The sequence below is a fragment of the Otolemur garnettii genome, unplaced genomic scaffold, assembly GCF_000181295.1.
Source record: "Otolemur garnettii isolate 467f Iridium unplaced genomic scaffold, OtoGar3 scaffold00184, whole genome shotgun sequence".
NCBI classification, from domain to species: domain Eukaryota; kingdom Metazoa; phylum Chordata; class Mammalia; order Primates; family Galagidae; genus Otolemur; species Otolemur garnettii.
In genome coordinates, this window is record NW_003852579.1 from 449,264 (window position 1) to 469,244 (window position 19,981).

The window sequence follows — 19,981 nt, forward strand, 5'->3', positions numbered from 1 at the left end:
TTTGGCAGCCCTGTAATCATCTTGGTGGCAGACGGAGCACGTCTGGCCAAGTCTGTGGCTTTCTCTTTTTATCCTTTGAGTTCATAGAAAATAGATTTGAGCCTGATTTCCAAGAAGGTGAGGATAGCAGTAAATTGGTCTGTTAAACCTGCTGTCTGCCCATCATACCCCCCATCTCCCACCTGCCAGGGGCCACTGGGCCTGTGAGCAGGCAGATGTGTTAAGGATTAAGGTCCTGGGCGTCACATCATGGGCACAGCCTGAAGAGGCAGCACTGTGTGCTCTAAGAGCTATAAGTGCATCTGGGATGGGGAATTGGGGAGGGTCAGCAAATAATAGCATTCCAGAGCCTTCTTGTCTTCTCCCCTTCCCCCAGCTTTCCCACCTTCCTCCACTCCTAACCCCCAAGCAGCACAGATTTTGTGCAATGACAAGGAAAGGGAACATTCAGTGCCAGGCTTTTAATTACAATTGCTTCGGGCTGCTGGCCTCTGTGCCAAATGGCCATGGAGAGTGTTTTATCACACCACAAAGCCAACAAGGTCCAGTCTATGCTGTGTGCACTCCGCACCTGGCGAGGGTGGGGCTGTGCTCGCAGTCCTCTGGAGAAGGGCTGGGTCCAGATTAGTTCACACAAGCATCAGAACATCTGGTCAAGTGCAGCCCTGGGCTTTAGGGAGCCACTGGACCAGATGGAAATGCCTGTTGGGATTTTTAGAGCAGGTCCCAAGGAAGGGCTGTAATTGGGTAGGAGAGGGGTGTCTGGGAGAAAGGCCAAGCTCTGGAAGGATGAAGGGGATAGATGATACCATAGAGGTATGGCCAAGTGAGAGACGTATAGTAATCGTGTGTACAACACCGCAGTTTACAAAGAGCTTCCTGCTTTCTTGAGCGTGCTTAATCCTCATCAACCATCCTTGGGGACATGCAAGCTCAGAGAGGGAAAGTAACTTCCCCAAAGTCACACAGGCAGGAAACCAGGACTGGAGGCCTCACCTCTCACTGCATCCAGCAGTCTTTCCTTGAAGAGTATGGGCAGATTCCCTAGGGGCCAGTGAGAGGCCCAGGCAGGGAACAGGCTGCACCCTTGAACCAGAGCCTCCAAGGCAGACCTCACTCAGGGCAGCACGGTGGTGACGCTGGTGAGCACCACGTGCTCAGAGACTTTGGAGACAGAGCACCGGCTCTGCAAGGACAAGGACTTGTGGCAGGCAGAGGAGCGGGGACTGGGGGCCTTCAGAGAGCCGCAGAGACCCAGGCCAGGCAGGCAGCAGGAGAAGCCAGCCTTAAACTGCTCCCGGAATTTGCCTTGGTTGGGAGACAAAAGACAGCCATAAGGAGACAAATGCAGCAGGAAAAGGGCCTTGAGCCCAGGGACACCCACGCAGCTCCAGCCAAGCTGCCTGAGAGGGGCAGGGAGGGAGGGGTAGAGCTGGAATGGAGAGCCCCGAGGCACCTCTGCCAGGGAGAGAGGACAGAGTCCCCAGAGCAGGCTCCTAAGGAGAAATGCAATTGTCATCTGATTCCTTGACTGCGCACTGGCTCAGAGCCTGGCTGAAAACGTGGTGTCTGGCTCAGGGGCCTCAGGTCACCTCTGCCCTCCTTGGTTTATACATGGAGAGGACTCAGGCCTTGCTAAGCTGTTGCTAGGCATTTACCATCTCTGCTCTATGATGGTGAAAATGACAGCAGCCACCGCCTTTGCATATGGTAGTCACACTGTGCCAGGCATTGTGCTGGGTGCCTCAGCCTCTGTCCCTAAAGCATCCCAGCATCCTGACAGGTTTGAGTATGCTGTCCTCACTTCACAGAAGAGACACACAGAGTTATAGTAGCTTGCCCAAAGCCACCTAGTCAGAAACTAAACCTGGTGATAATTCCAAAGTCCTTTTAAAGGACAGGACCAAGTGGGGAAGGAGGAACTACTGCACCACCTTGTTCAGCCCTGTATACCAGGGAATCAGATTTTGTGTAGAACTAAAACTTCCTTGATTACATGTCATCAGCCAAGCACGCAGTAGGTACTCCGCCAATGCAGGCCAAAGCCATGGGCATCAGGACGTCTGCTGCCCTCCCTCCCCTGCAGTGCTCATCTCTTCTGCTCTATCTTTTGAGCTGGCAACCAGCGGGCAGCCTTTGCTGGGTAATTCTTGAATCTCAGCAACGGTTATGCTGTTAAGCTCTGATCTTTTCTTTAACCTTTTGACAATTTCTCAAAGATTATTTGTGACCAGGCACAAATAGCCATCTGGACCAGTTGTTTAGAAACCTAGTCCCAAAGTCAGAGCATGGTGAGTCACACTTCTGCGAAGCTAAGCCAAGCTGGACATGGGGGTGGCAGGGGGAATTACCACTCTGAGACTGGGAGTAGGAGAAAGGGGTGGGAACTGTGGGACAGCAGAGAGAGGAGGCCCACGGTGGGAGTGAGGGGCTAGGACTCACAGAGGGGAGAGTGAGAGGACTGGTGCCAGAGACAGGTAGATTCAGGGATAGCCCCCAGGATCTGGCTCCTCTGCCTGTGTGTGTCCAGCTAGGCAGAGAAACCCTTTCCTGGGCCTGGGCTGTCTCTGCCGGTGACCCTTCCTTACCCCAACACCTGGGTTGTGCAATCAGCCCCTCGGGCAGAGGCTCCTAGGCCCTCTTCCCACAGGCCTGGCTGCCTCTGGGGAAGACGGACTCACTGCTATGCCAACCAGAGCAGGGCTGCTCAGAGGTCCTGTGGCGCCTGCCCCAAGTGTGAGCCCCCATCCTCCCACTCACTCACCATCTGTGAAATATGCAAAACTGGATCCTGGGTGCTGGCCACTGCTGGGAGTGTGGCCTGTCCCTCACTTAGAGCAGGGCTCCTCTGAGTGAGAGCTCCCAGAGCAGGGTCACAATGCCCAGGAGAGAGCAGGTATACCACACCTCCTCTCTTTTATTTGGGTCCTGGATTGGGGATGAGGAGAACCATCCCGGGGACTATTGGCTGCCCTCAGTCACTGCCTCCTCAGCCCACTCACCACTGAGGAAGTTGTAGATGATGGGGTTGGCGGCGCTGTTGGCATACACCAGCCAGTGGGAGAAGGTGAAGCAAGCATAGACGGCTTCCCGGTCGCTGGCTTGGCGGAACATCCCGAACACCCTGGGACCAGGGAGGACAGCAGTCAGAAATGGGGTAGGGGTGCAAACTTCCGCTCACTGTGTGGCCCTCTCCGGGGCCTCTGGATCTGAGATTTCCACCACAGTTTTGGGGGCCTCAAGCACAGAGCATCTGACCACTGTGGGCCTGGGGACAGGCATCAGGGCATATCTGCTCAGTCATGGCTATCTGATCACCTGGGGCTCCCCATCCACTTCTCATCCATCCTCACAGCAGCGTGATGAGTCACAGACGTTCTCCATTTTTCAGTTAGGGAAACCAAGGCTCAGGGAGTTAGACATGCCCTGAATCACACAGCCAGGAACTAGCTGAGCACAAACTCAGAGTGAGATCGTTTGCTATCTGGTAGCCCGTGTTCTTTTCCTGGCAGCCTGAGACACTCATTTGCTGTGTCCCTGTGTCTCTCTAGAGGATGCTAGAATCCCTCTAGACACCTGCATGGCTCTTTCGCCCACTTCCTTCAAGTCTCTGCTCAAATGTCATTTCCTCAGAGTGACCTTTTGTTAAAAAATTCATTATATCTGGCCAGGTGGCTCACGCCTATAATCCCAGCACTCTGGGAGGCCGAGGCGGGCAGATTGCTTGAGCTCAGGAGTTGGAGACCAGCCAGAACGAGAGCAAGACCTTGTCTATAGTAAAATATTGAAAAACTGAGGCAAGAGGATCACTTGAGCCCAAGAGTTTTGAGGTTGCTGTGAGCTATTAACAGCACTCTACCCAGGATGACAGAGTGAGACTCTGTTTCAAAAAAAGAAGAAAAAAAGTTATATCTAAAACCAAACCAACCCCCCCTTCCCTTGTCATTATCACTGTCCGTCCTTTTTCCCTGTCTTTTTTGAGACAGAATCTCACTATGTCACCCTCAGTAGAGTGCTGTGGAATCACAGCTCACAGCAACCTCAAACTCTTGGGCTTAAGCAATTCTCTTGCCTTAGCCTTCCAAGTAGCTGGGACTACAGGTGCCCACCACAACCCCCGGCTATTTTTTGTTGCAGTGTCGTTGTTTAGCTGGCCCAGGCCTGGGTCGAACCCGCCAACCGCGGGGCATATGGCTGGCGCTATAACCACTGTGCTATAGGTGCTGAGCCATTGTTTTCTTTTTCTTCATAGCATTATTATTACCTGACACCATCACATAACGCTGATTTTTCTATTGACTTCCCTTCTCTCCCACTGGACTGTAACCTCCATCTTATGCACTTGCTTACTGTATTTCCAGCCCCCTAAATCTGATGATTGAGTGAATGACTTTCCACAGAAGCCCCACGAGGCCGGGAATCTTGTTATTCTCCTTGTAAGAATGAGGAGATTGAGAGTCAGAGAAGAGAAACGACCTGCTCTAAGGTCACACATGGAGAAGTGGTAGAGCCAGGTCTTTTCCCAAAGCAAGGAGAGTCCCTTCCTCTGACCCCAAAACTTCTCCCCAGCCCCGGCCACTCCCCTGGTGCTCTCACCGCTTGAGAACATTGAGGACACTGATGGGCAGGTAGCAGAGGGCGAAGACCAACAGCACCACCATCAGCATCTTGGCCGTCTTCCTCCGAGCTCGCATCTGCTTCACCTCGGCCAGGAAGGCCCGGGCCCGGGGCTGGGGCTCTGTGCTCAAGCCCTGCCCCTGGTCCTCCAGCTCTGAGGGCCGCTTCCAGTTCCGTACCAGGGCTGAGGTGGTGCCGGGGATCTGTTCAGCACACACAGACAGCAACAGGGGACTCTTAACAAGGCTCCAGGCCACAACCTGGAGTCAGAACATCCTCCATAAATCTCCAACTCCATAAATCTGCTTATCCATCCTCCATAAATCTCCAACTCCATAAATCTGCTTATCCATCCTCCATAAATCTCCAACTCCATAAATCTGCTTATCTATCCTCCATAAATCTCCAACTCCATCTTTGGGGGTAGGTGTGGGGATTGGGGTGATTTGGGCCTCCCCTGGCCCATACCAGACTGTGGGGAGGCCTGGACAAGGAGGGGTAAGCAGGTGGGCAGCATGGAATGGCCTGGGCTTGAGGGCACAGGTTCCTGTCTGCGTTAGTACCCATAAGCCTGGGGTGGTTCCGGGCTCCTGAGCAGCTACAGACATCCTCAAAACCCCTCTCCCTCCTGGACACCTAAATGGCCCCACCACAGGGGGAATGGAGCTAGAGTTCAGGAGACTTGGGGTCCAGGGACAGCTCAGACATTCAGGAGCCAACTCCCTTTCCGTTCTAAGCCTTGGTTTCCTGTCTGGATAGTGCCTGTGCCCTGATTGTTGGGGGTCTGTGAGGAGCAGTTGGCAAGTATTGGTGGACTGCAAGGCCAGCCAGCCAGGAAGGGCCCCACTGGACTGGGCATTCCTCCAAGGCAGGGCCTGGGTCCGAGCCAGTAATCACCTCACCCACCACCCTGCAAGGCCTGGGTGCAAGTCAGTACTGTCTGTGGAACGTAGGTGATGTGGAATGCAGAATGTGAATGTTCCTTCCCAAACCTGGCCATGTTCTGGCCTGCATCCTCTCACTGCCCAGGCACTGGCCCAGGACTCGCTTCCAACAGTGCCAGGGGCCTCTGAGTACTCATCCCCCACAAAACCCCACGAACCCCCCTGAACCCCACTGTGGGTCAGTCTGCCATAGAGGGAAGGAGACAGCCTCAGAACCAGAAGGGCTCTGCCACTCACTGGCTTAGGCAAGTTTGTCACCCTTGTTGGTCATTTGTGAAGTCAATAATATTGCTCCTTTTATTAGATGGTTGTTAAGATATCAGGTGCCAAGTGCCTACTTTGACAAGTAACATGGAGCTGGTGTTATTATTATTGGGGTGATACCACACTGAGCATTGAAATCCCACACATTTGGGGTTTAGTCCCTGATCTTCTACCCATGAACTGAGTGATTTGGGGGAAGGTTTCTGCGTCTTGGTTTTCTTATATTTAAGTGGGGGGTAATAGTTGGTGGTTAAGAGGATGCAAGACTGGCTGGGTGCAAATGGTACAATAAATGGCAGCTGCTAACAGTTGAAGGATGAGTTATTCTTTCACTCCAGAGAAGCCACTAGCAATTTTATGGGCTTTGTGGCCAGATAGCATATTCTGAAGGCTGAAGACTGTCCACTCAATTAGACCAGAGGCCCCACGCCCTCCTACCCAGACAGTGACACCAGAGCGGGCCTCACCTGGCGACCCCAGAGCTTACGGAAGATCTGGAAATATGCCACCGCCATGAGGCCAAGCGGGGCAAGGTACGTGACAATGAAGAAGCAGCTGTGGTAGATCTTGGGGTAGAGGTCATCTGCAGGCCCAAAAGAAGCAAGTGTCAGGCCCATTCTGCAAGCTCCAGCCCACCCTGGTTAGCAATGCCACCCTGTCCCAAGTAGGGCCAATGCAAGCTTGGGACACCTGGACCCCATACAGGCATTCAGGTAGACAGAGACCCTGGAGCAGCCCAACCTGGGGGTGTCCATCCTGGAAAGACCCCTAGCAGCTGTCTACATTAGAAGAGGCACCCATCTATTCCTGGCCGATGCCCAGTGTCCTCTAGGGAGAGACCTACCCCTAGGGATTTCTTTTTTTCTTTTTTTTGAGACAGAGCCTCAAGCTATGCCCGTGGGTAGAGTGCCATGGCATCACAGCTCACAGCAACCTCCAACTCCTGGGCTCAAGCAAGTCTCCTGCCTCAGCCTCCCAAGTAGCTGGGACCACAGGCGCCTGCCACAATGCCCAGCTATTTATTTTTTTGGTTGCAGCTGTCATTGTTGTTTGGCGGGCCAGGGCTGGATTTGAACCCTCCACCTTAGGTGTATGTGGCTGGCGCCTCAGCCACTTGAGCCACAGGTGCCAAGCCACCCCTGGGGATTTCTACCTTGGAAGTGGCCCTGATGGACGCCTGCCCTAGGGCTATATGTTCCAGAGGTGTCCACCTTAGGGATGCCTGCCCAAGGCTCCACTGTTACCTGCCCAGCGCTCATCACAGACAGAGAAGAGCCGTGTGCGGTTGGCTAGCTCTGGCAGCACACTGCTACACTCCATGACAGCAGCCTGGGGCACCATGACAGCCAGTGATACAGCCCAGATGCCCAGGATGGAGCCACGGGCACGCCGGGCCGTGCTCTTGAACAACAGTGGGTGGCAGATGGCATACCAGCGGTCCAGGGCGATGAAGCTGAGAGTCAGCACTGCCACTGACACGGACACAGCCTGCCCCATAGGAACACAACATTAGTCCTTTTGGGGACCACTTGGAAACGTGGAGGTAGGTGAGTGACAGGGCTTACAGCCCAGAGATACCAGGCAGCCAGGTGCAGTACCAATCCTGACTTGCTAGCAGTGTGAGTTTGGGCAAATCCCTGAACCTCATCTGCAGAACAGGAATATACCATCTATCTGGCAAGATTCTTAGGAGAATAAGTGAAATCATGTATGGAAATTGTCCAGCTCCAGACCTGGCACGCAGTAGGTACCCTCTCCTATGAATAATAACATACACTTATGGAACTTACCATGAGCCAGGCACCATTCTCATTATCCTTACAACAACCCTACAAGGTGGAGAATATTACCCCCATGCCAGTGAGGCACGGACCTCACCTGTCTGTCACCCCATGCTCAGGGTCACTAGAGTTAATCAGGTGAGTGGAAAACCTCAAAATAGTGGGAAATCCAAGAGTCATTCCTCTGCCCTGGGCTGCCATCCCTTCCCCAGGCTGTTAGGAAAAAGAGTCTTTCCTCTGGGAGACAAGGATGATTCTGAGACAGAAGTGTGGGTGGGCACTGTCTCCAGTGGTTCCCCTGCTTTCCGGGGTGCAAGGAAAGGGTAGAAGGATACAATTGAGAGGCCATACTAGCCTCTGGTCAGCTCTCCTGCCAGCCTACTAACCCAGGATCTGGACATCCTGGTTCCTACCACTGGGAGACGGAGGGCCCTGACCATGGAGTCCTGACCATCGGTAGAGGAAGGGGAGGAGGCTATTTCCATCAGGCCCCTCATATCTGACCCCATGGGACCAGGAAGCAGGCCCAGTACGTTGTGTACACGTCACTGTGGACTCATATCCCTCTCCTCTCCTGTGTCCTCATGTACCTGGAGGTGACTGTGTCACATGTGTCTGTGGATATATGTCTGTGAGTGTGACTAGGGAGGATTTCTGTTGAATATTTGGGACTGTGTTTGTGTCCTGAATGTCTGACCTGGTGGCCCACCCTTGCTAGCAGTACAGAATGAAGCTGAAGAGGTCCCAACCCATAGTGACTTGTCTGGAAGGTAAGTCTGGGAGTCACTGAGACCTATGTAAGACCACAGGGTTTGTACAGGTGTGACAGGGAGTGGGGAAGGGTGGTGGGGCAGAGCTCACCTGTAGATAGGGGATGACCTTGCAGAGGGCATGGCCAAAGAGCCAGGACTCGGTGATGTCCACTAGCAGGCTGGCTGGCAGGCAGATGGCAGTCACCAGCACATCAGCCAGGGACAGGTTGACAATGAAGTAGTTGGTGACGGTCCTCATGTGGTGGTTCCGCCACACGGCCAGGCAGACTGCAGGTGAGGCAGGTGAAGTGGGTGGCAGAGCCACGCCCACACTAGCCCGCCCCATCAGTGAGCCTCTCCCCCCACACTATCCCTCGAGTGGGAGGTGAGGGCTAGTAGGGGTCGGTACAGGTAAGACCCAGGGGAAGCCTGCAGCACCACAGGGCAAGACCCAGACCTACCCAGCGTGTTGCCCACCAGGGCCACGAGGAACACAGCCACATAGGCTGCGATGAGGACCCACTCGTAGGGCTTTGGGTACAGATAATCACGCCACAGATAGCGGAGAAACTCGTCTTCGTAGTCTGGAGGCACCGGAGACGGTTCCCCGCTGCCACTGGGAACCCTTATCTGGGCCCCTGGGGTGGCTGAAGGCTCCATGAGCTCAGGAGCTGCAGCAGCTGAGGGGCATCCTGAGGTCTGCGGTTGTGGGGAGGGTACCCTGGCCCAGCCTTCTGACCGCTACCCAACTTCCTGAAAGAAGGGAGGGAGGGAAGAATAGGGAAAGGAAAGAAAGTAGCACACATTAGGGGGTGTGCCAGGCATTTGCATGTAAGTTCCCTCTTAGTTCTCACAAGGGAACAAGACCTGAGGTGCATATCAGCTCCTTACAAGTCGCGCTTGGGTAACGTACCTCGCCTCTTTCAGCCTTGGTTCTCCCATCTGTCCAACACAGTGGTGGTAACCGTACCTACCTCACAAGGCCGTGGTGTTGAGTAACGCGCTCTAAAGGGTTCCAAGTGCTTCCCCAGGACCCTGGCGCGGGAAGGCGGCTCTGTGGACGCTGTTGGTTACCATTATTAGGGAGCCCTGCTTTGCAGATGAAGAGATGGAAGCTCAGAGAGGTTGCTCAGGGTCACAAAGCCGCTCAGCCAGGTCTGTCTGAACCCACCCAACAGCATGGCTATTCAGATATTTCCAATTGCAAATGTTCGCTCTTGAGCTAGTTCATAGGCCTTAATTTTTGGTTGGAAAAAGCGTTCAAGGAGGTGTTAGAGACCCAGGTCCCTCCCACCAGACAGGCCAGACCTTACCCGGTGGGTGAGCGCGCGCGCACACATACACCGCCCCCCCACCCCCGGGGGGTTGGGACGAGTATGGGAAAGAACTGACGACCTCCTTGAGAAGGAGACAGAGCCCAGGCCCGGCAGTCAGGCCCTCAGGCCCCCTGCCAGGCCCCGCTGGAGACCCCTGGGCCGCGATGCTCCCAGGTGACCGCCAGGAGTCGCTAGGCCGTTGTGCAGGCCGCACTCCATTCATAAATCCAGCCTCGCTCCCCGCCCTTCCCGCCGCCCTACCGCAGACCCCTCCTTCCCTCGGTTCTGCTGCGATGACCCCAGACGTGTGCCCAAAGGCTCCAGGTCCCTGGAAACCCCTGGGAGAGGGACAAGGGACTCCTTACCCCACCGAGCGGTGACAGACCCGCTCGGTCAGCGGGACCTCCCTGTACCTGGGGGGCAGCAGGGAGCTCCGGGGGCGGGGGTACCAAGACACTAGGGGATCCTCAGGAGACTGCCCAGAGGAGGGCAAAGCCAGCTGGGGACCCAGTCTCACAACACCCATGTCACCCCCGAGACTCTTGGCTCCCCCATCCCGCGTCGCGGGTCCTTTGGAACCTCCATCCCGGGCCTGGGGGTCCCCCATGCCCCGCACCTGTTGGCTCCAGGACCAGGCGTTCTCGGCTGCTGGTCTCCAGACCTTGCACCCGGGACTTCGCCTTCCTGCACGGGGGCCCGGGCTGGGGCAGGGGGCTGGAGCAGCCCCCTCCCAAGGCTGCGCTGCCTCGGCTCGCAGCGGAGGGCTGTGCAGTGCGCGGGCTCCGCCGGGCTGCCCGCCGCGGGAGGGGCCGCGCGGGCAGGGAGCCCCCGATAGGTCTCTGCACCGTGTCTCCCAGCCCGGCGACCCAGAGGGCGGAGGGAGACGCCAGCTCCTTCTCGCCACCCACTGCACGCTTTCCTCCCACCTCCATTCACGGTCCCTCCACTCATTCATACAGTCCGCATTCATTCAACATCTATGCCCCAGGCCACTCTGAGCTCAGGGCGCGTCTGGTATGCGCCGGCCGCCCCAAGCAGCTTCACAGGGACACAGTCCAGAGATGGAGCCCGCCCCACCCCTTCTCGCTGCCTCACCTAGCTGAGGAGGACGCGATGGCACAGGTGGGTCACAGCGGTGAGAGGGAGGACGCCTGCACCGCCTCCAGCCGAGCTCTGGACGCTGCTAGAACAGCCAGCTCCCAGAGATGCCAGAAGCCCTGCTTGCCCAGCTCCCAGCCCCAGAGCCTATCTGCTTCGAATCCTTTTTGTTTATACTACTTTCCCCCTCCCAAGACAAGGACATGAGGTGGAAGGGGGGGGGTCATTAATTCAACAAATACAAATATTAAACTGTATGGCAGGCAATGAGCTATAAGACAGCGGCCATTTGAACTGTACACACAACGAACGGCCCACGAGGCATGGTCTCATTTAATCTCCACTTCACCCTGGTGAGGTAATAGTTATTGTGCCCACATTACAGGTGAGGACACTGGACTCACATTGGGCAGTGACTTGCCCAGGGTCACCCAACAGAAGCAGAGCTGGGATTCAAGCCCAGGCTCTTCTCAGATCTACCAGCCTCCCTCACCAGACAGGGGCTTCCTGCACGTCTGTGCTGGAAGGAGGTGCGCAGCCTGACTGTTAACCTATAGTGTTGGGCAGGCTGGAGGGTGCAGGTCACAGAAGAGCAGATCCCCTCAGCCAAGGCATCCAGACAGGCTTCCTGGAGCAGGAGCATCTCCATGGAGACCTGAGGAGCAGGCAGGTGGCCCTGCCTGGGGAGTGGTATGCTAGGTGGAGGAAACACGCAGAGTATGAAGGCTTGGAGGGAGGGCCTCTGGAAAACACAGCAAGGGAAGGGCAGAGTCCTGGGCACTGGGCAGCCACCTTGGCCATCCCCTGCCTCAGGACAGGACCTCACCTTCCTATCCCATCCTCTGAGACTCACTCCTTCCCTCCTGGGAGGTGATTCCTCAGATGCAACCATCATCTTCCCTGTCGCAGACAAACCCTTTTCAAAGGTTCTGGAGATGTGCAGTTAGGCACAGAATGTGTGGGAGGGCAGCTATGGCTGCACAAGGGATGAGACTAGTGACCTTCACCTCTGCAGAACAGGAAGGAACACTGAAACCCAACCTAAGGCAGAGCTTTGTCCTTGGAGCAGATATGGCATCCGGGTGGTGGGTGATAGGTCATAGATCTAGCATCTAGCATCCTATGATTCTAGAAATCTGTCCTGCTTGCCCTAGGTGCTGGCCAAGATAGGGCAATGAATGAGGAGACTTGGAAGAGGGGCTAGCATGTGTGTGTGCACGTGTCAGTGTGTATATGTCAGCATGCACGTGCATTTGTGCGTGTTTGGGTGTGAGTGTTGTAATCCCCTGAGGGCTGTGAGTGTGTGTCTAGGGAATCTAATGTGTGGAATGTCTTTGTGTCCCTGCATGTATAAGAAGGGGACAGGCTCTGTGTTGATGACTGGGAATGTGATGTGTTTGTCTGGGTCTTAATTTGTCCCTGTGTCTGGTGTTGGTATCTATGAGGAGTGTGTGTGTGACGCGGGTGGAGAGTGTCTCTTGGTGTGGATCTGACTGTGTAACTGTAGTGACTCGCACTGGCCTCCCAGTGCATTTCCTTGTGAGTGTGGGCATGCCTTTGTGTCTGTGGTTCTGCAAGTGTACATTCATGGGACTTGGTACATCTGTTCCCATGGCGATGACTCATCAGATCCCCCCACATTAACCACTCCCCTAATCTGGAACTGTGACTGTTATGGAAGGGCTGGGAGGGGACTGCTGCAGTTGGGGGGACAGGAAACAAATCATGCAGGGGACACTCAGCTGACAGCTGCGGCAAACAAGGTGTAGCCAGTGATGCAGAAGGTACAGATCCATGTGTGCCTGCGTGGGCAGTGGGCGCCAGCTGAGCCCAACGTGGTGCAGGCTTAGAACCCAGCCCAGAGCTCAGTGCTCCATAATTCAAGGCCTCCCAGATGCCCTGGGTTGGAGTGAGCAAGGGGCTCTCCAGGTCCCCCCAATTATTATACATGGCAGGGCATATGACTATTTGGGGAGGGAACCACAGCTGAGAATCCTCCCACTGGTGACATGCAGTTTCACAGAGCCAGACTCATCTTCCCTTAAGAGGGATCTCAGTTGCCAATCCCCCCCATCCTTTGTCCCCACAGCTCCCCTGGACAAGGGATCATGAGTGGCCCACTTAGCCTGATGGTGAGACAGGCTAGCTATTTGGCCTACATGGGCACGTGGGAGAGTGGGTGTATGCTGAGAGAAAATCCTGGGGGCCCCAGGGGTGGCCAGTGCTGCTGTATAAGACCCAGAGGAGCTGTGGGGTTTTGATCCCTGGGCACAACAGCACTGGCCTCTGAGAACCCCTGACCAAATGCCCACACCCAGAGGAGGACCCAGGGACCTCCGGCCCTTTCTCTCCAGGCAGGACCATCAGCCTTGGTGCCTCCTCTGCCCAGGGAGCCCTGGCCCGAAGCCTTGGCCTTGCCCAAGCTGTCTGTCAACCAAGGCCCACATGACCTCTTTCCCGGAACCAGCTAGCCTCAGCCTTGTTGATCTAATCCTGAGACTCCAAGCCACAGGTCCCTGTCACATCCATCTTCAAGTGTCAGCTGGGCACTGGCCCCAGGTGCTACCTCCTCCTCCCTCCCCATTGTGATGTGATTTACAGTAACCTCTGTCTGGCTAGGACTAGCGTAACTGAAATGCAATTGGATTTTCTACTTGCTAATGCTGCTTCAGACCTGGGAATGTGGATGGGGAAACTCCGGGCAGCACAGAGGCACTTTATAGGAGAACAGAGGTCACACAACAAGCAGAAGAGGGGGTGCTGGGATGAAGGGAGGGCCAGCTGACTGTGGGTCCAGATAGGGGAGTTCTGCAGGCTGAGTCTAAGGAGCAGCCACGGTGCTCTGTGGCTTTTTGGTCTTTGGACCAAACAGCACTTGCCTCTGGGAGCTCATGCCCAGGGGAAGGACCCAGAGACCTCATGGCCCTCACGTCAGGCTGGGTCCTCAACCTGTGTGCCACTTCTCCTCAGGGAGGCCCCCACCTTCAGAGTCTGGGTGACCTGCATCTCCTGGGAAAGCAAGACCCCAGGGCCCAGAGTCAGGCATCCTCAGCTCTCTGCTAGGCTCTCTGATTTCAAAGGTTAGAGAGCACCTAGTGGGGGGAATAAGGGTGAAGGGGCTGCAGCCACCAGCCTCCCGTCTGTCCACTTCCTTACATACACACTCGGCAAACACTGAAAACCAGGCAGGCTGCAGAAGCCCTCGGGTAACAAATTAATGGGTGGTGTCAACTGTGTGAGGGCGGAGCCTGCGAGACAGAGTGGGAATGCCCAGAACCCAAAAGAGCAAACAGATGAAGCCCACACTGTGTTGTGAAGTCTGGTGTTGAAGGAAGTTTAATAGCACAGGCTTTGGGGCCAGAAAGACTGGGTTGGACTGCCAGCTCTGCCGCCCCTGCTGAGCAATCTTAGGCTAGTCACTTCCTTCAGCTCGGATAGGCTGAATAATGGCCCCCAAAGATGTCCAGAACCCCTAGATACATTAAATGGCAAAAGGGACTTTACAGATGTGACTTACGTTAAGGATCTTGAGATGGGGGGATTATTCTGGATTATCCAGATAATTGGGCCCAGTGTAATCACATAGTCCTTATATGAGGGAGACAGGAGGGTCAGAAAGGGAAGACGGGGTGATGGAAGCAAAGGCTGGAGTGATGCCAACGCTGAGTGGCCCCCAGTCAGGAAACACAAAGCTGGAAAAAGCGTAGAACAAATGCTCCTGCAGAAGCTTCCTCCAGAAGAAACGCAGCCCTGCGGTCCCTTGATTTGAGCCCTGTAAGACTCATGTTGGACTTCTGACTTCTAGCACTGCAAGAGAATAAACTTGCATTGTTATAAGGTGTTCACTTTGCTGTAATCTGTTGTGGCAGCAATAGGAAACTCATGCAGCCTGTTCACTGGGTAAAAGATGAGCCCACAGGAACCCTTGCTGTACAGTGTGTAAGGACTCACTGAGACCAGGCAGGTGTGCAGAGCGGTAGGAGCTGGGGACACCACCGTGGCGTCATAGCTCACAGCAACCTCAAACTCTTGGGCTTAAGCGATTCTCTTGCCTCAGCCTCCCAAGTAGCTGGGAATACAGGCACCCGCCACAACACCCGGCTATTTTTTTGTTGCAGTTGTCATTGTTGTTTTGGTGGGCCCGGGCAGGGTTCGAACCCTCCAGCTCTGGTGTATGTGGCTGGCACCCTAGCTGCTGAGTCACCGGCATTGAACCAAAAAATAATTTAATATTTTAAAAGGTCAAGTGGTCATCTGGGGAAGACTCAGCACCGGGTCAGACATCCTTAGACTTAACTTGTTATTATTTTTTTCTTTTTTTAAGGCAGGATCTAGCTCAGGCTCCCCAGCCAGACTGCAGTGATGTCCTTGTAGATCACTGCGAGCTCAAACTCCTGCCGTCACGCGATCTTCCTGCCTCAACCTCCCGGACTGTACGCATGTGCCACCACACTTGGCTAATTTTTCTGCCTTTTTGTAGAAATGGGGGTCTCATTGCGTTACTCAGACGAGTCTTGAACGCTTGACCTCAAGTGATTCTCTCGCCTCAACCTTTCAGGTATTATTTTTAGTTTTTCATCCATCGGGGTTAGGGACTACTAAAAATATAAATTCTAAATTAATATATAATATTAGTAATAAACAGTGATCCTAGTAAATGTGTGCTGGTCCGATTATTTCCACACAGGAACACAAAAGTGTAAGGAAAAGGAGAGGCCTACTCTTCCCAGGAGGGGTGTGTGTGCGTGTGTGTATGTGAGGTGGGGAGCTGGGAGATTTCTAACTATGATCCAGATCACCAGAAAGTGGAGGATAATCTTAACAAGACAGAGAAAGGCAAGATAAGCAGAAAAAGTTTCAGAGCCAATTGGGACTGGGTCTTGAGGGTTGAATAGGAGTACACCCATAGGCTTTGAGTGAGACATGCTGGACAGGAGTGGGAGAGGAGGAAGGGGCAGTATTCCAGGCAGAGGGCACTGCCCAAGCACAGGCAAGAGATGGGCATGGTGAAAGTCCTGTTCTGGGGCCACAATAAATGCTAATATGGCCTGAGGGTGTACTCAGGGAGAGGAACAATGAGAAATAGAAAGATGGGTGAAGTGCTGGCCTCAAGTACAGACTGAGGAGCTTGGACTCAAATCTGTCCCAAAGGCAATGGAGTCCGTGGGGGGTTTAAATCAGGTCTAATACAAACAGATTGGTAGTCTTGCCTTGAAACTAAAACACATTTGAAATTAATAACACCCTTTTCTCGGTAAAATATTCAAACTATTCAGAAGAAAATAAAATCATTATTTTTAATTACTTAGAGTAGCTATTGACTCCTATACAGAATATAGCTACTAGGGGCAGTGCCTGTGGCTCAGTGAGTAGGGTGATGGCCCCATGTACCAAGGGTGGCAGGTTTGAACCCAGCCCCGGCCAAACTGTAACAAAAAATAGCCAAGCATTGTGGTGGGCGCCTGTAGTCCCAGCTACTAGGGAGGCTGAGGCAAGAGAATTGCCTAAGCCCAATAGCTGGAGGTTGCTGTGACCTCTGATGCCACAGCACTGTACCGATGGCGACAAAATGAGACTCTGTCTTAAAAAAAAAAAAAAGAATATAGCTATCGTAACAAAGACCTTGGAAAGATGAAAGTTTCTTTCTGTCTGCAGGCCAGCCAGGGCTAATAAGACAGCCCCACTGGCATCAGGAAGCCAGAATTCTGCCAGGAGAATAGTAATATAGTTATGGGCACAGATTCTGGTACCACATTGTCTAGGTTTAAATCACAGATCTGCTACTGAACAGCTGTGTGACTGTGGGCATGCTACTTAAATTCTCCATGCTTGGGTTTCATTATCCATAAAATGGGGATCATGAAGATAATCTGTGGTAGGGAGAATTATGCTCCCCCAAAGATATCTATGTCCTAATCTCTAAAATCTGTTTATGTGGCAACTTTAATACAGTTTTTTCCTGTCTTAAAATGTGTACACATTTTTTTGGCACTGTCTGTATGCATTAGCTATCATTACTTATGGGAAAACGCCTGGTCTGAATCAGAGATGGCTGATCACATAATCCAATTAAGGAAAAGGCACATCACTTCTACTAAGATCAAGTTGACCTGAATTTGGTCACCTTTGGTCACAGAAGGGAGTCTGGGAACCCACCTAAGATGTAAGGATCCCATGATTAAAGGAAGAAGGGGAGGTGGTTAGAGGAGAGCTAGCAGTGTCTGGCCAACTTCTACTATGAAAGATGAGAAGTTTTACCAAAGGGACCTTCCCTCCAGAGCCTGGGTAGATACACATATTTCTAGCTCTTCTTTCTTGTGCCATTAACTTTATGCAGTATCTCTTGACTCCCCACTGTGTAAGATGAGACATCCTCTTACTCTTGCTCTCTCTCCTCCTAACTCCTCTTGCTAATCTACTACATTTGCATCTAGTTCTGTATTCATAATTAAAACGTTCTAGCTTTGTGTGCTAGAACAGGCTAGTATTTGTATTTCAAATACTGAAAATCAATAAAAAATGTTTTTAAAACATTATGATTAAATAAACATTATTCCCTGCAGAGCCAAGTAGCATCCTGGGACATACAGAAAAGGAACTATAAGCTTATGGTTTAAATGCTGTGTGAAGGAAAATGCTCCAGGCTTCAAGTTCAAGTACATTCTCCCACTCTCGCTCAGCTACTCAAAGTCATGGGACATTTTAATTCACTTGATATTTGGGCCATGACCTTCTCATACACCTTTTTTTCCTCCTGGAACTTCTGATTGCTTTTCTCTTTTCCTCTTGAGAGAAGAAACATATGCCTTCTAAATCAGATCGTTGAAATATTCCAGCTTCTTAATTACATTGTTTGTTGAATGAAACCCAAACTCTGCATATGTCTGCTATGCTATTGTCTCCAATCCTGACTTCAGGCGATCCTCCCTTCTCAGCATCCCACAGTGCTAGGATTATAGGCCACCCCCAGCCTAGGAGAGAATTTTTTAACTTAATAAAAGGATATCTTTCTAAAACCTACAGTAATGGTCAAATCTTTCTTTTGGAGATGGGGTCTCACTGTGTTGCCCAGGCTGGAGTGCTGTACTATGATCACAGCTCACAGCAACCTCAAACAATCTTCCCTGCCTCTGTGTCCCTAGTAGCTGGGACTGCAAGTGCACGCCAACATACCCTGATAATTTTTAAATTTTTTGTAGAGATAGGTCCCCACTATGTTGTCCAGGGCAAATGGTCAACTCTTAAAAGCATCCCTTTAAAGTCAGGAATCCAAAAAGGATGGTCACTATGAATGCGTCTGTTCAAAGCCATACTGGATTTCCCAGCCTGTACAATAAGAAAAAGAAAACAAACCAATGGTATAAACCACTGGAAAGGAAGAAATAAAATGGTCATCATATATTTATAGATCACGTTACTGTCGACAAAGACAATCCTAGAGATTCTACAAACTGTTAAAGCTATCGAGAGGGTTTATGTCGAGAGACAATTTTCCGGGGTTCTGTTGCATAGATGTCTTGCACACAGGGGGCACTAACTTCCCTCTTGTTCTGGCCTATCTTCTTGGATTATCTTTTCAAGGATATTTGTGTATCAACTGTCTTTGGAACATAGAATTAATGTCCCTGTGGAGCCGAAGGCAGGTTTGCTTACTATCCTGTATAATAAAGATTACTCCCTAAAAAAAAAATGACATTTATTCGGGAATAGGCATTGCATAGAAATACATGTGTCATAGTGAACTACTGGTATGTGTGTATTCAGGAAGACAAAGGAGGACAAAGGTTTCTTTTGTTTGTTTGTTTGTTTTGAAACAGAGTCTTACTGTCTCCCTCAGTAGAGTGCTGTGGTGTCCCAGCTTCACAGCAACCTCAAACTCTTGGGCTTACACCAGCAGTTCTCAACTTGGGGGTGGCGACCCCTTTGTAACAATGAAATACATCCTGCATATCAGATATTTACATTACGATTCATAACAGTAGCAAAATTACAGTTATGAAGTAGCAACGAAAATAATTTTATGGTTGGGGGTCACCACAACATGGGGAACTGTATTAAAGGGTCGCAGCATTAGGAAGGTTGAGAACCACTGGAAGCGATTCTCTTGCCTCAGCCTCCCAAGTAGCTGGGACTACAGGCTCTTGCCACAAGGCCGGCTATTTCTTTGTTGTAGTGTCGTTTGCGTTTTAGCAGACCTGGGACCGGGTTTGAAACCAACAGCCCTGGTGTATGTGGCCGGTGCCCTAACCACTGAGCTACGGGTGCCATGCCAGGACAAAGGTTTTTAAAGGAAAAATGAGGAGGATTATGCAAACAGCTCTGAGACAACTTTCCTTGGCTATAAGGATCAATAACAAGGAGCTGTCGGTACAAAGCTGGGCAGGAGGCCTTGAAGAAGTATTTTGGGGGCTTGGGTTGAAATGGCTTCTCCATAGTCTTTTGTGACCGTTCTTGTTATCAGGTAATTTTGCCTGGGAGCCCTCCCTTCCTGGCCTTTCCAGGCTCTGTTTGTCAGGGCTCCTAAAACAAGTGACTCTGTTTTGATTCTGACAACTTCCACAGCAGCACTGGTCAGACATTCAGGTTCCCTAAACTCAGGGTTCCTCAACTAATATGCAAACTCATCACGTGTGTGCCATCCATCTTTCTCCCAGCCGCCCACGATGTCACTTTTCTTTTTGGGGGGGACAGAGTCTTTTTGTCCTGGGTAGAGTACCATGACACTCACAGCAACCTCAAACTCTCAGGTTCAAACGATCCTCTTGGTGGCACCCGTAGCTCAGTGGGTAGGATGCCAGCCACATAGACCGAGGCTGGCAGGTTCAAACCCAGGCCAGTTAAACAACAACAACAACTGCAACAACAACAGCAACAAAAATAACCAGGTGTTGTGGCGGGCGCCTGCAGTCACAGCTACTTGGGAGCTGAGGCAAGAGAATCACTTCAGCCCAAGATTTTGAGGTTGCTGTAATGCCAGATGCCATGGCACTCTACCCAGGGTGACAGCTTGAGACTCTCTCTCAAAAAAAAATCCCAATCCTCTTGTCTCAGCCTCCCCAGTGGCTGGGACTACAGGCACCCTCCACAACACCTGGCTATTTTTTAGAGACAGGGTCTTGCTCTGGCTCAGGCTGGTCTCCAACCTGTGAGCTCAGGCAGTCCACCCACCTCGGCTTCCCAGAGTGCTGGGATTACAGGCGTGAGCCACC

At 52.3% G+C, this 19,981-nt stretch overlaps 1 protein-coding gene across 1 annotated transcript; it reads right to left on the reverse strand.

Moving 5' to 3' along the window:
- Positions 1 to 944: 944 nt before the first annotated feature.
- HCRTR1 (hypocretin receptor 1) lies at positions 945 to 9,092 on the reverse strand. The gene is made up of 8 exons (XM_003800745.2): positions 8,820 to 9,092; positions 8,468 to 8,646; positions 7,070 to 7,313; positions 6,293 to 6,408; positions 4,597 to 4,820; positions 3,003 to 3,124; positions 1,086 to 1,308; positions 945 to 1,044 (listed from the first exon to the last, which is right to left on the reverse strand). Exons 1-7 carry the CDS (start codon positions 9,016 to 9,018, stop codon positions 1,118 to 1,120), a joined length of 1,275 nt encoding a protein of 424 aa, XP_003800793.1. The 5' UTR covers positions 9,019 to 9,092; the 3' UTR covers positions 945 to 1,044; positions 1,086 to 1,117.
- Between the last annotated feature and the right edge of the window lie 10,889 nt (positions 9,093 to 19,981).

Excerpts from the sequence above, each read along its gene's own strand:
- HCRTR1 (XM_003800745.2), bottom strand. The coding sequence starts at position 9,018 with ATGGAGCCTTCAGCCACCCCAGGGGCCCAGATAAGGGTTCCCAGTGGC. Across the intron at positions 6,409-7,069 it reads CTGTGATGAGCGCTGGGCAG|ATGACCTCTACCCCAAGATC; the intron begins GTAACAGTGGAG and ends TTGGGCCTGCAG. Across the intron at positions 3,125-4,596 it reads GTCCTCAATGTTCTCAAGCG|GGTGTTCGGGATGTTCCGCC; the intron begins GTGAGAGCACCA and ends CCCTGGTCCCAG.